Source organism: Mesoplodon mirus (assembly GCF_964341445.2).
Source record: "Mesoplodon mirus genome assembly, chromosome: 2".
Classification (NCBI taxonomy): domain Eukaryota; kingdom Metazoa; phylum Chordata; class Mammalia; order Artiodactyla; family Ziphiidae; genus Mesoplodon; species Mesoplodon mirus.
Window position 1 is genome coordinate 20,496,920 of NC_138977.1, and position 13,104 is coordinate 20,510,023.

Below are 13,104 nucleotides of genomic sequence, written 5' to 3' on the forward strand. Positions count from 1 at the left end.
TATCAACTTGATTTCCTGTCTTGGTAGTAAAGTATTAGAGGAAAGAAAGCATCCAAGTCTAGATAATAAAGAAAAGAAGAAGTATTTCAGTAAAATGAACCATAAAATTCATAATAGGGAATATGTTAGGGGTCTTCCGTGCAGCATAATTATCTTACTGAGAGCTTTGGAAAACACAGTAAAAAGAGTATTACATTGGGGGCCTGAAATAGTTACATTAAATTATTCATAAACATTTTGCTAAACACCATTATATTTCATATTCTGATGAAAACTATTGTAGTTAACAATTAACATTGTGTGTGTATGAAAAACAGAGTGTGTAGTAGAAATGAGTGAGAAGTAATTTTGCTTTTTACTTTCTGATTCTTGTTTTGTATCAGGTGTCTAATAATAGATATGCTACTTAAGAGCAGAAACCAAAAGAAAATTTCTTTTTCATCACCGTAATGCCTGAAATAAGATTAAACATTCAAATAGATGTCCAATAAATATGTTGAATTTAATTTATTTTTACTTCCCTAACCATGTTGAAAAATAAATTCCAGAAATGGAGGAAGGAGATGAGTGACAGAGAAAAGTGGGCTTGTTGAGGTGTCCACTATCCTCTGTCATTCCGTCTGCAAAGCCATTGATTCAGACATTATCCTTCACATTTTGCTAGGTCTTTCTTTACCTTTATGAAGAATACTCTACAGTTATAAGTGGTATTCAATAGGAAAGAGACCTTTACAGTAACTAGAGGCAGGAAAGTCTGTTCCAAAAAGATCATGTGGAAGTTTTGAGGATGCAGAGTAATTTGTTTAAACAGAAATGAGTGAAAAGTACATGTGTGATAACTGGGAAAGGGAAAAGCATTACTTACATTGATATTTGCCCAGATGAAGTAGAAAGACTGAACTAGAGCATTATAGAGATTGAGGTTAGTTAGATCTTTCAGAGAACTGGCCCTAAATCTCAACATCTAATACATGGTAGACCTGAAATTAAATTCTGGAATGGCCTTGGTTTGCTAATCTCAGGTGTTCATCATGTGATTTATAGAATTTGATCAAAGTAGCTTTTTTTCTTTACTGGAGAATTTTCTTCATTTAAGCTCTTTTAAAAATGTAACCCAGATTATATATATTTCCCTTTTCTGGTCCTTCTTTGAGTCTCATGTATCCTTTCCATGTTACTCACAGAACAAGTATATAGATGCCTCCATGAAAGAGTATGTTTTCTACTAAGTTTGCAGGACCTCTGTGTTGAAGGCAATTTTTGTTACATTTTTTTAAATTATTATAGCTCATTGTAATAAAAACTGAAAAAGATTCCCATTTAAAGTAAAGGAAAACAAAATGAACAAATAAATGAATTTAAACCAATACAGAACTCTAAAAAATATTTCATATGTTTTAGCATATGCATCAATAAAACATACTTGCATAAAGTTTTCCTGGGAAATATTTATCAATCCTCTTTTCAAAAATAAAAGTGTGCAAGTACTGGTAGCTAAAACAAATTAAATTTGTTGAATCTCTAGACTTATGAAAATATTGATTTTTTTGGTTATGTGTTCTCTTTGATACAAATATATCTGACATTCTCAATGAAATTGCTTACAAAATAGACTAAATCTGCCTGAATTTTATGTCAGACATCCCCAATGAATGTAACAAGGAAGAAGAGCTGGAATTGGAACCTAAAGATACTGACTTGGTGCTTGTTCAGTGAGTTTTCATCATATTTTAGAGGGTAGACATTTGTAATACTTTTCAAATAAGACTAATTTAACCTGATCCATCTTTTTTTCAGACACACAGTAAGTGCAGAATAAACTAACAAGTTCTAAATGTTTACTAATGCTTTGTTTTTATATTTGATTCTTTGTATTTATTCTTAGGCCCTCTCAAGTGGAAATGTTGAAAATGCCATTTCTTCATAAAAACACCATCAAAATTATGGAAATATTGTGTTGCATATCAAGTTCTTTTTATTTATCTTGTAACCAAGATCATGCTACCCATTTCTAAAAGAACTATGGAATTATTCTGGGCTTATATTTTAGAAGGCAAGAATCCTATGGGGCAAGAATCCTTTGTTTTACATAGTTTTATTATCTAGTATATCCATTATAGCATCAGGAGTAATTAGTATTTTATAAATGTTCAACATGTACCAGAAAACCACTCCAGGAATGAATTCCCTGGGTGCCGAGCTCTGAAAGAAGAAAAGTTGAGGGTCTTTAGGGTGGGAAGGTTGTGACTGCATTACCACATTACTGCAACATTCTGTCTTCTGTACAGCTCAATAAATATCCGTTTACTTTAATTGAGTGGGCATAAATAGCATTTACCAGAAATCCTTTGCTGGCAGCCAGCTGCATTAGGCTGCAGAGAACCATAGAATATTGTCCCTGGAGTTGGAGGGAACACAACCTCTTTTTAGTGTTCACCTCTGCTCAAAGGGAAGACTCAAGTTGAAAGATCAATTATGATTTCATTCTGATCACTAGTAAATGGTTTACTAGAAAACAAAGTTCATATTATCATAAAGAATCTATGGGCAAAAAGGCAAATGGAGTAAAGTACTGGGTTTTCAGATAATTATTTGAGTTTTTTGTGGTTTTCATCATCTTAGGAAATTAAGAATTACTTTATATATGTTTACATAATAGCAAGGTTACTTTGTCATCTGAATTTCCCTGATATAAAACCAGGTGAGCTAGAGGGAATATTTAGAAACCAACGGAAAACCCGCATGGATGTAGTTTACTCCATCTCCATCAATCATTTATCACAAACTTGATATCCTAATGTTTCAGCTGGCAGAATATTGACTTTAAGGAAGTCTATGTTTTTGTTTACATTATCTCAATTCCAAGTATCTATGAGAAAAAAATTAAGGGATGTCAAAAATATCAAAGATTATTATGTCTCACCTAATGAAAATGGATGCTCCCGAAACAAACTCAAGTCAATGACACAGAGAGTGAGCAGCAGAAAAACATTCTGAAGTCCAGGAAGGCTGGCCTGTGGGGAGGGCAGTGGTTTAGGGAGGAGTGGAGTTAGTCTGAGATATTTGCCTGGTGTTGGCCTCTCACTGTCACTGGAAGTTTTACCTTTTCTTTGTATAAATGCTCAGGAGTCAGAGCCATGGGCATCTGGTGCTTGTTCAATAAATGATATTCATGTTAATGTAGCAGAAGACAGTTGTGCACATACTCCCCATCCCCAGCTGGCATCCCTATGCAGATGGACTGAGATCGCAGCATGATTACCTGTAATACATTTTCTTTTTTTTTTTTTTTTTCCGGTACGCGGGCCTCTCACTGTTGTGGCCTCTCCCGTTGCGGAGCACAGGCTCTGGATGCGCAGGCTCAGCGGCCATGGCTCACAGGCCCAGCCGCTCCGTGGCATGTGGGATCCTCCTGGACCGGGGCACAAACCCGTGTCCCCTGCATCGGCAGGCAGACTCTCAACCACTGCGCCACCAGGGAAGCCCAATACATTTTCTTTTTGTTCTTTCTTAATTTTGTGTTTCTTAAAATTCCTAACCAAGTTTATTCTAAAAATTGCCTAGGGCTTCCCTAGGCAATTTTGACAAGTAGGCGTCTTGAGAAGTAAAACTAAAAATACAAATAGACTCATAAAGCATTTAGCTAATGCCTTGGATGAACCGTACTTATTTATTTAGGGAGGGCTTGGGTGTGTGTCACTAATCTCTTGCCTTTGATATTATGGGAGAGAAAACAGGTATTGCTTATCTCAAAGCTCCATTATATCCAAATTCTTTGCATAAAATTGACAGAGCATTCTTGGATTTTTAAGGACTCTCTTGTGCTTTGCATTTCGTATATAGTTTTAAATGTGCTTGGTACCAGGTCAGGGGAGAGGAAATGACTGGTGTGGCTCTGATAGAACAACAGGTAACAATGACGTGTTTATTCAGACTTGGTATAGTGCCAGAGGCATACCCTCAGTCCTCGGCATGCACGTTCACTTATTCATTCCCTTTGTGCCTGCCCCCATTTCCTTCCTGCCTTGGCTCTACTTCATGAATAATCACCGTATGAATGATGAAATACAACTATGAAATGTTATGTCAATTCCAGAGACTTTATATTAGGCTAATCAGCTTAGGAACTGAAGATGCTTGCCTCCTTTCTCCTCTAAGTTAGTTTTAATCAATCTAAACAACATCCCAAGGACACATTTTCAAGGAGAATTACAAAATGGTCATCAAGAGGATGATTTTTCCTGCTCACTAAATGTGAAAATCACTATGCAACAAGTGCACGATGTCAAACACTGGAGTTTATTAATAATGAAAGTACAGGTCAAAGAGTTCTGTCGTGGAGGGAGGCACGTTTAAAACAAATGATTAAACTTAATGCACATTTAGGACTTACAGTGCTAAGTTATGTAAAACGATGTATTAAATCTCTACCTGGCAAAATCATTTTCATACACAATTCATTTTTCTGTGTGCCATTAGAGCTATAGTTTCTCAGACTTACAGAGGGCCTGATGGGGCTCCTTCTGAAATATATAAAAATAAAATATGCTAGAGCAAGAGGAGTCTGAAGATCACTCAGCCCAGACTTACAAGTGGGTAAGCATGTGGTTTGGGCTATTGAACAGACTTGAGTTCAGTTCTTCTTTCTAGCACTTAACTTACCTTGGGCAAACTCCTTGGCCTCAGTTTGTCACCAACAGGAGAGTTTCATAGAATCTACCTCATAGGGCTATTTAAAGAAATAAATGAGAGAATAGATTTAACACCCCTTGAATTCCTAGAACAGAAGTTTGAGCTATCACAAGCACTCATCTAGTTCTACTATATGCATTCCATACATCTTTATGGAGTATTTACCTTGTGCAGGATAGGCATTCTGCTGGGTCCTTTCAAACAGCTTTAAATACTATTTATTAAATACTATAAATGCTTATTTTTCTGAGAAGCACAAGCTATTTAATTATGTCATATATTTTGTTCTGCTGCCCAGTGACTTGCAAGTGGTATGTAGACATTTTGATAATGATGTCATAGAAGTTTTGGAAGTGAAAGCATATTTCTGTAATGCTGGTAAAAATATATTTAAGCGAACTGGACCTAACTTCTAATTGCCCGACAAATCCAATTTCTCTTGAATCAAATTGTATCTCTTCTTAATTTTCACACATTAATTTTCTTTCTATCCCCTAGAGCCAGGGAATCAAGGTAGCACTTATACATGACAGCAGAGATTTTGTATCATATCCACACCCTTTATTGCCCCATTTTTTTGTTGATGTTTCAGTCACTGTCCCCAGGATAGTCTCTAGTTATTTGGTGTTCCATTTGATTCTTAAGGATGCACTGAAGAGTGAACTTTCCTTAAATTAAACTTTCTAATTCTCTAGGGAAGCTGCAGTGCACACCACCGTTTCAGGTGCTTCCTTACTCTAAAAACTCATATTTATTTAGCCAGTAGTCTTTCAAAACCCTTAGTCCGAGTGCCCACAGAAACACTGGGAGATGGTACCCTTGTTTCTGCTGACATGCCGGCCCATCCATGAAATAAGTGCTTAAACGTTCTTCCTTACATTGACTTAAATCTTTCTAAATTCCATTCACCATTCTTTTTCTAACTTCCATTCTATTTCTGACCTCTGGGCGTTCATAAATAAATTTATTACAAAACCCCCTTTCTCCCACTTATTCTCTGCTGTTTTAATCTTAACATGCCCAGCCATCAATGTTTTTACATCATCTGATGAAGTTTTAAGTTGGGGTTGAGGGACATAGGGACATTATTATCTTTCAGTTATTGCCAGAGTAAAAAACAACAATTTTAAGCGATTTTCAAAACACTTGAAAACTGGTCTTAAAGCAAGTGCCTTTTTTTCAGAATGATGGGTTCACACTTCAGGTTGCCTTTTAAACACCTACATTTCCTGAACTCAATAAGTTCACCCTGTTTATCCTGTACTTTCTAATGACTCATCATGGACACTTTTCAAGGTTGTTAATCATCAAGGTTATTTAGGAAATGAATTCTGATACATGTAATAAGGCTTATTTTAAAAATCATCATTGCTTTCATGAAAATGAGACATTGAACTTGTTAAAACCAGACAATTAATCTAATGAATAATGTGTAAATAGTGCCCAGGGACTAGAAAAGAACTGACACATAAAAGAACCTCAATAAATATCAACTCAATCAGTGAACAATCATTTTAACATATTCGTTCTATTTTTCATTGATTTGCTTTTTTATTTGTTGTTTTTCTTAGAAACCTGTGTTCTGGGAGCAAACTCCAGGTGTTTGCTATGAATCATCTGTATTCCCAGCCCCACCTGAGATTTGGTTTCAGAAAGTCAAATTAGGGCTAGGAAGCTATAATCACGGAAACAATTCCAGTGATTCCTTTTGCCAAGTCATTTGAGGATCATTGTCCTAATGTATTTGTAAACTTGAACTGAGAAGTTGTGACTAGAAGAAGGAAGTAGGGTGTAAGTAAAAATAGGCTAGGTTGAGACAAGTATTAGTGGCTAATGAACCTTTTGTATGCCTAGTATTTTAAAAAATTATTTACGTGGTACTTTCACATTTATTTTTCTGGTACTCCCTTTAAGAGTTAAAAGGGTCTGTGACAGCTCAGGCTAGAGTATCAAAAAGATAAGGAAAGAAATAAATCTTTAGTTGTGGTGGCCAAGGCTCCGATGGATTTATAATCAAGGAGGAGGCTTAAGGTTGTATGAATTTAATATGATGAGTAAATATTATTGTACTGAAGATTTGGACTTTATTTCCCACTTGTAAAAGAAAGGTCACAATAATCTCCAAAATTCTTTTCTTTATATTTTCAGCATAATTATCCAGATCATTTTTTCTCCTTCACTGCACTATATAACCTCCTTGAAGAAAACGTGTTTAAGTTCAAAGGCATATTACTGAACCTAAAAAAAAACCTTAAAATATTAAGTTATGAGTTTCTACCTGCCTAATTACAAAATGCAAAACAGTTGGGTCTAAGCACCTTCGTTGCTAAGTATTTTCTTTATACTCTGCATTTTGCCATCATGTGCTAGTTAGTTCAGGTAATACCACCCATTGCCTGACAGAATTCAGATCATTGCTGACGATCTTCATAGTAAAGCCAATTGAGTTCCACACTCAGCTTGTGTCTTGAGAAACTCATAAGCAATCATGGAGGTGCTGGGAGCACAGAGTCAGCTTTGCAGGCAGGGTAGACCTTTAGATGCATGCCTAATTTCTTTGTTGGTACGACCTTCTACATTTTCATTTCGTCTGCCCTTTTTTCTTGGAGGGGTGGTAACTTTCTAGAAAGAAAAAGAAATGGAAACTGAAACAGGAAATTTGAGAGTTTATAAAGAACTAATGAAGACTCTCTCCTTAATTTCGGAATTTTTACCAACCATATGAGTGATTCAGTAAGTTAACTCCATGTGCTATTTAAGGTGATACTTCGATCTGATTGTAAAAAAAATATCCATATTTGTCTTTGTGCCTCCACTATTTAATAAGATCCAGAGAAGTTTTACAGTGTCTTTGGGCCTCAGTGCAAATTAAGAAGCAGCTTTTCTCTGAAGGTGAGGACTCATCCTTCCCATTTGCAGGCTGTGTCTCTTGTTCTAAAAGAAAAACCAGGGAACCATTCTGCACCTAATTGAACACTATACATTTGCAGGGTTTGCCGTGGGGAGCTGTGTAGTCTAATAATGCAGGAATGAGAAATGTATGATCTTCTGATTCCTTGGCTGTTGCACAGACTTACAAATAGATTATGAGGAAAGGTTTTCAACTCTTTGGAAGCAACATGTTTTTACATGCAGAAATTATTATTGTGATAAGAACAAAAATGAGGTATATGACAGAGCTGCAAAACACCTTCTCCAATCTGTGTAGCTTTAAAACCTTCATTCCCACCACTGGGAGAGTGAATTCAGTTGATTATTCTTTATTGCATTGTCTTCAATAAAGTACGAAGGTAATAAGACCCTCCACACAAATGTGGTATAATCAGAATAATTAGATGTTAGATCCCAATGAATGATGAGGCAGATGAATGGCAATTCTGGAAAGCAGTGTAACCTGTGGGAAAATGTTGGAGGCCAGGCTCCACCATGGGTGGCCTTGAGAAGGCAGGGCTGAGGAGGTAGGCAAGGAAATATGGGTCAGTGCTGTCTCTAGCCGGCATCTCTAGAGAGCACAAGAAAAAGCCCACTTGGCTTCCATTAGTGATGTTATGAGAGATGCTGGAAGCAGAGGAGGGGCCATACCAAAAATTGAACAGGATATGCCTCAGGTATACTAAAGTAGTAGCTCCGAAAAAGTCAATGAAGTGTAAGACCAGGAGGCTGGAGTATGGCAAGGGCATTGGGATATGAGTTTGGGGAATTGAGTTTGGTGAAGAGGGAAGGTGGGTTTATCAGATGTTCACATGGGATTCTCCATTCTTTGTTTACCAAGATTTGTTGTACCTTCAAAAAAAAAATTGCCCTGTTCACTTTTGTTCAATTCCCATAAGTGAAAGAAGTCAGGGAGAATCCTGGCTTTGTAGATGGAAAGCAAGAGCTGATGCCGGGGAAAATTCTGAAGCTGAAGACTTTACCTCTTCTCCTCTGCTCTGTGTGCAGTTTAGCCTCACTCTTTCTGCCCTTTCTCTGATCTCCTGTCTTATGTTCTCAGTTCTCTGTGGTGACTGTGGGAACCTAAAACTACTCAAGGTCAGGAGTTGGTGACTTTCTTTGCTAATTCTCACACGAGTATTTACACTTTCATACTCTTCCAGGAAAAAGGCAATAAATCATTTACGGAGTAAATCATGAATGATAGATTTTCAGGCATCAGTATAACTTTGGGGGGAGACATTTGACTTTTCACTGCTCATTTTATACCAAATACAGTGAATTTCAACTCAATATACTTTTTTTTTTTTTTTTTTTTGTGGTACGCGGGCCTCTCACTGTTGTGGCCTCTCCCGTTGCGGAGCACAGGCTCCGGATGTGCAGGCTCAGTGGCCATGGCTCACGGGCCCAGCCGCTCCGTGGCATGTGGGATCTTCCCAGACTGGGGCACGAACCCGTGTCCCCTGCATCGGAGGCGGACTCTTAACCACTGCACCACCAGGGAAACCCAATCAACTCAATATACTCTTAATATATTCATTTATCCAACAAACATTATCAAGTGTCTACTAATATATATCAGGCACAACTTTTGGTACTTGAAAAACAGCTATAAGATAAAGGTTGGTTCCTTCAGGGAGCTCACAGTCCAGAAAAGGGGGAAAAGGCTACCATAAAATTATAATAAAGTGTGAGAAAAGAAAAGCAGATCCAGTGGGAACCCCCAGTGGGACAGTTGCACCACACAGAATGTGTTCAGAGAAGGCTTCATGGAAAAGGTAATATCCGAGCTGAATTTTGTGTAGTGATATGAACCCAAGGAACAGAATTGAGGAGGGGGCGTCTTGAGAAGGGGGAGACGTATGTATGAACGTAAAAAGGCTTAAAGAGCGTATCACATTGCAAGTCATTTGGCCTGAGTCAAACATGAGATAAGGATAAGGACACAGGCAGGAGGGGACCTGCTGGGGGAAAATAATGACTCGTTTAGGATCCATGATTGCCCCTGCTGAAAGCCATCAGAAAAGCTCCAAGTTAATAACCAGCTATATTCTCCTAGATATCACTTAGCCAACTATGAGGATTTAAACCTTATGAATAAAGAGAAAAGACAGAGATCCAATTTAATTGCAGCTTTTTCATTTGCCTGATTTCCTTCAGTGTAATACAAGCTCATATTGTGTTGTGTGAATTATTTAAAATATATGTGCTTTTCCTCTCGTGTGCAGATTTATGAGTAGGTGTGAGGGAGCCTGATGTTAAACACATGCGTACATTCATTTTTGAAAATCAGGAAACTAGAGAGTTACTGTTTCCTGCAGGAACTTCTAACAGAAACCAAAAAGTAATATAATGTGCCAGAAAGGTCAAGGGAATGTATAAAAGCAAATTGCAAGGAAGAGAAACCTGGCCACCCAAAGGAAGATAACTTTCTCTTTAAAATCCTGCCCTCTGTGCCCCTAAGCAGGTAGGCTGAGTGACTGACACAGGACGCTTTATGGACGTCCAAGTTTCTTTTGCCCCCTAGACCAGAAACATAAATCTTATTTCTCTAATAGGGACATGTAAGGCAGAAAGTTATGATAGTATCCTCAATATCTTAAAGTTAGATGTGTCAAGACATTGGAAGACATCCATCTTCCTTGTTCTGGCCATTCTCTGGTTTGTCCTGAGGGGCTGTGACATGTGTTTTCCTTGAAATTTTCAATAAAAGATAAGAAAATAATTTCTTTTGGATCATCAGCTTTCCAGCTTAACTCCTGCGAGGTTGACTTGTAGAGACAATTAAACTAAGCATTTGCTCAGTTTACGTGGACATTGTTATTGCAGCATTTGTCCCTTTCCTGACAAACTGCATTATTCCTTTGCCCTCTGAACCATTAGACGGTCCAGAGGAGATCAGGTGGTGATGAGGAGGGGCCGATCTCACATTTGTCAACCCTAAGGCAGAGCCAGGCTGAACTCCCTTTGATTCTTTCCAGTGGTGAAGGGGGCAGGGGCTGAGTTTGGGGGGAACACACATTTGAATGCTGTCATTTGCCTTTGAGCAGAAGGCCATCGTCTCTTTAGTGTTCAGAGTGAATGCGATGCCCCAGATTTGTTCAATAATTGCCCTGATTTCTGCCTGAGGCTTGACTTTCTTCTAGCTAAATGTTGTGTCCCCTAACCCTCTCCCCCATTACTAACAAAGTGCCTCTTTCATTTGCTCTGGGCGGTAGCTGCATCCTCTGCCTGTGCTTCAACTCTGAGGCTGATTCAACATCACAGACTTCCCTTTGTGAGCATCCTGCCTCTCTTCCCTCTTCTCTCCCCTCCTCCAGGAATTGAAAAAATAATAGGGGATTTTAGTTAATGCTGAAACATCTGTTGAATTCTAAAGGAGTCGAGTTTGTAATGAATGCACAGAAGTAGGAGAGGACAGGTAGCCCCTTGAATGGAATCTGTTGGTCTTCTCTTTTTTATTAAAAAGCTGTGACCTAGTGTGGGATGCCATGTATTTGGAGTGGTACCAGGGACAATATAACCCAGTGGGTTAGGACAGTTTTTAGGAAATGCAGAGGTTGTTAAGAGGTGCATTAGTACCTCTTCCTGGTGTGGTCCAGGGTATGGTGTCTAACTCCTCTGAGAATCAGTTTGTCATCTGTAAAGTAGAGGTAGTAATACCCATCTTACAGACCAGGAAGCAAATACAATACATATGTAAGATACTAACACGATGTGCTAAGCACCCCAAAACTATCAGCAGTCACCATTTTCATTGGCACAGTTGTTTTACTACTTACGCTGTGATCATCAGCTCTCTAAGAGGATAGAGCCTGGAGCCATCTGGGAGAATGGGTGTGGCAACATTCCTTCCATATGAAGTCTGCAGAGCTTGGTGAAGCCCATCCTTTGCCCCAGGCCAATCCTGGGTGCACACAACACTGACTCTGCCCTCATGGATCACACCCTTTTGTGGCAGGTGAGAGATGGATCCAAGTGGACTCCAGAACAAGTCAGAAGGTAAAAGGAATGCTTGTGAGTGTGGTGAATGCTGTGAAGAGAAAAAGGGGCTAAGCTAGAGAACAGTGCATGGAGTGGGTGCTTACTTTAGTTTGGCTGGTCAAGGTGGGCCTCTCTGAGAGCATGGTGTAAAGTTCCCCAACTTTATTCATATAGCATCCCTTTCAACATCCAAAACTGTGACCACCTCCATAGAATTAGTGGTACTTTCAATTTTCATTGATTTGAGAATACACAGAGATAAAAGGCTATTGTGAATTGAGTAAAAACTTTTGCACAAATGTATATTTTATTCATCAGAGCAACATCAATGTATACTCGAAAAGTAAAAGTACCCTTGTGTGTAGGATATGTTATTGGTTCTTCTGAAGGTAATGCCAGGATTGCACTTGGACCTGAGGATTTGAACACTAAAATTAGTCTCAGTCTCTTGACTTGTTTGAGGACAGTATGTTGGAAATCACTGACAGTGTGAAAAAAGATTTGGGTGGAGAAGATAGGAGACCTGAGCCCTATTTTCTGCTTTTTTGAAAACTAAACAAAGAGCAAAGAAGCCAGTTAACTTTTTTGAGTCTGTTTCCTCATTATTGGAATGAGGATAATAACATCTGTCATTTAACCTCCTAATGATTGTGTGAGGTTGAACTAATCTGACAGATAGGAAAGTTCTTACAAAGAATTTCAAATTATATGAAGATATTAGCAGTGGCTTGAAATAAGAAATTCTAATAATCTAGAATGCAGTTCAAACGTTAAAAAAGCTAATTTGTCAAACTACCTACGTTACCTGCCTCTTCTTGGATTAGGGTCCCAAGAAACTATACTGGAATCAGCTGCTTTAGCCTGTGTCCGTTTCTCTAATGATGTGAATGTGGGTCAGATCATGGGCTCAAAAGAGTAGATGGATTATTATCTTCAACTCTCCAATCTTTGGGGAGGTTATACTATGTAGGCTACTTAAATGCTGCAGAAGAAGTGGCATATTTGAAGTAGCTAGAAATGTCTCTTTCTCTCTTTTTATATATATATATATAGGTGGATAGATGTTTATAGAAATTAACAATTTATTTAGCAATAAATGTATTTAACAATACATTTAACAAGGCAGAGACATTTATTTTAATTTACATATTAATAAATGTGTAATATATTTTTATAATAATAGTGAAAGGTAACATTTTCAGAAGTCAAATTATTCCTTACCTTTCCCTTTCAAACCTCTGAGCCAACCACTTTTGACACTTTTAATTGTTTCTTCTGGTTTTTACATATTTATTCCTAAATAAACTGTTGGTTCTATTATTTCTTAGCATTTTTAGCCATCCGTGATTGACTTTCAACTATTGCAAACTGCAATTCAGCTCTATTATAGCTCCCTTTTCCACCCCACATGCTCCCCTCACTTATCTCCCCCATCTAGTTATAAAACACTTTTTGGTTAAATTAGTATCGCTTACAGCCTCATGATTGTGTATATAT

The 13,104-nt window shown here is 37.9% G+C and overlaps 1 protein-coding gene across 3 annotated transcripts in view; it reads left to right on the top strand.

Moving 5' to 3' along the window:
- UNC5C (unc-5 netrin receptor C) overlaps positions 1–13,104 on the top strand; it is a 399,234-nt gene that overhangs the window by 127,799 nt on the left and 258,331 nt on the right. Inside the window, exon 1 of one of the 3 annotated variants that reach the window (XM_082611397.1) lies at positions 11,537–11,625. The exons of the other annotated variants lie outside the window; for them this stretch is intronic. Coding sequence (XP_082467523.1) covers positions 11,592–11,625 — 34 coding nt within the window. The 5' untranslated portion in view covers positions 11,537–11,591. Of the gene's footprint in view, positions 1–11,536; positions 11,626–13,104 lie in introns of those variants that run through there. 3 annotated transcript variants of the gene reach the window in all.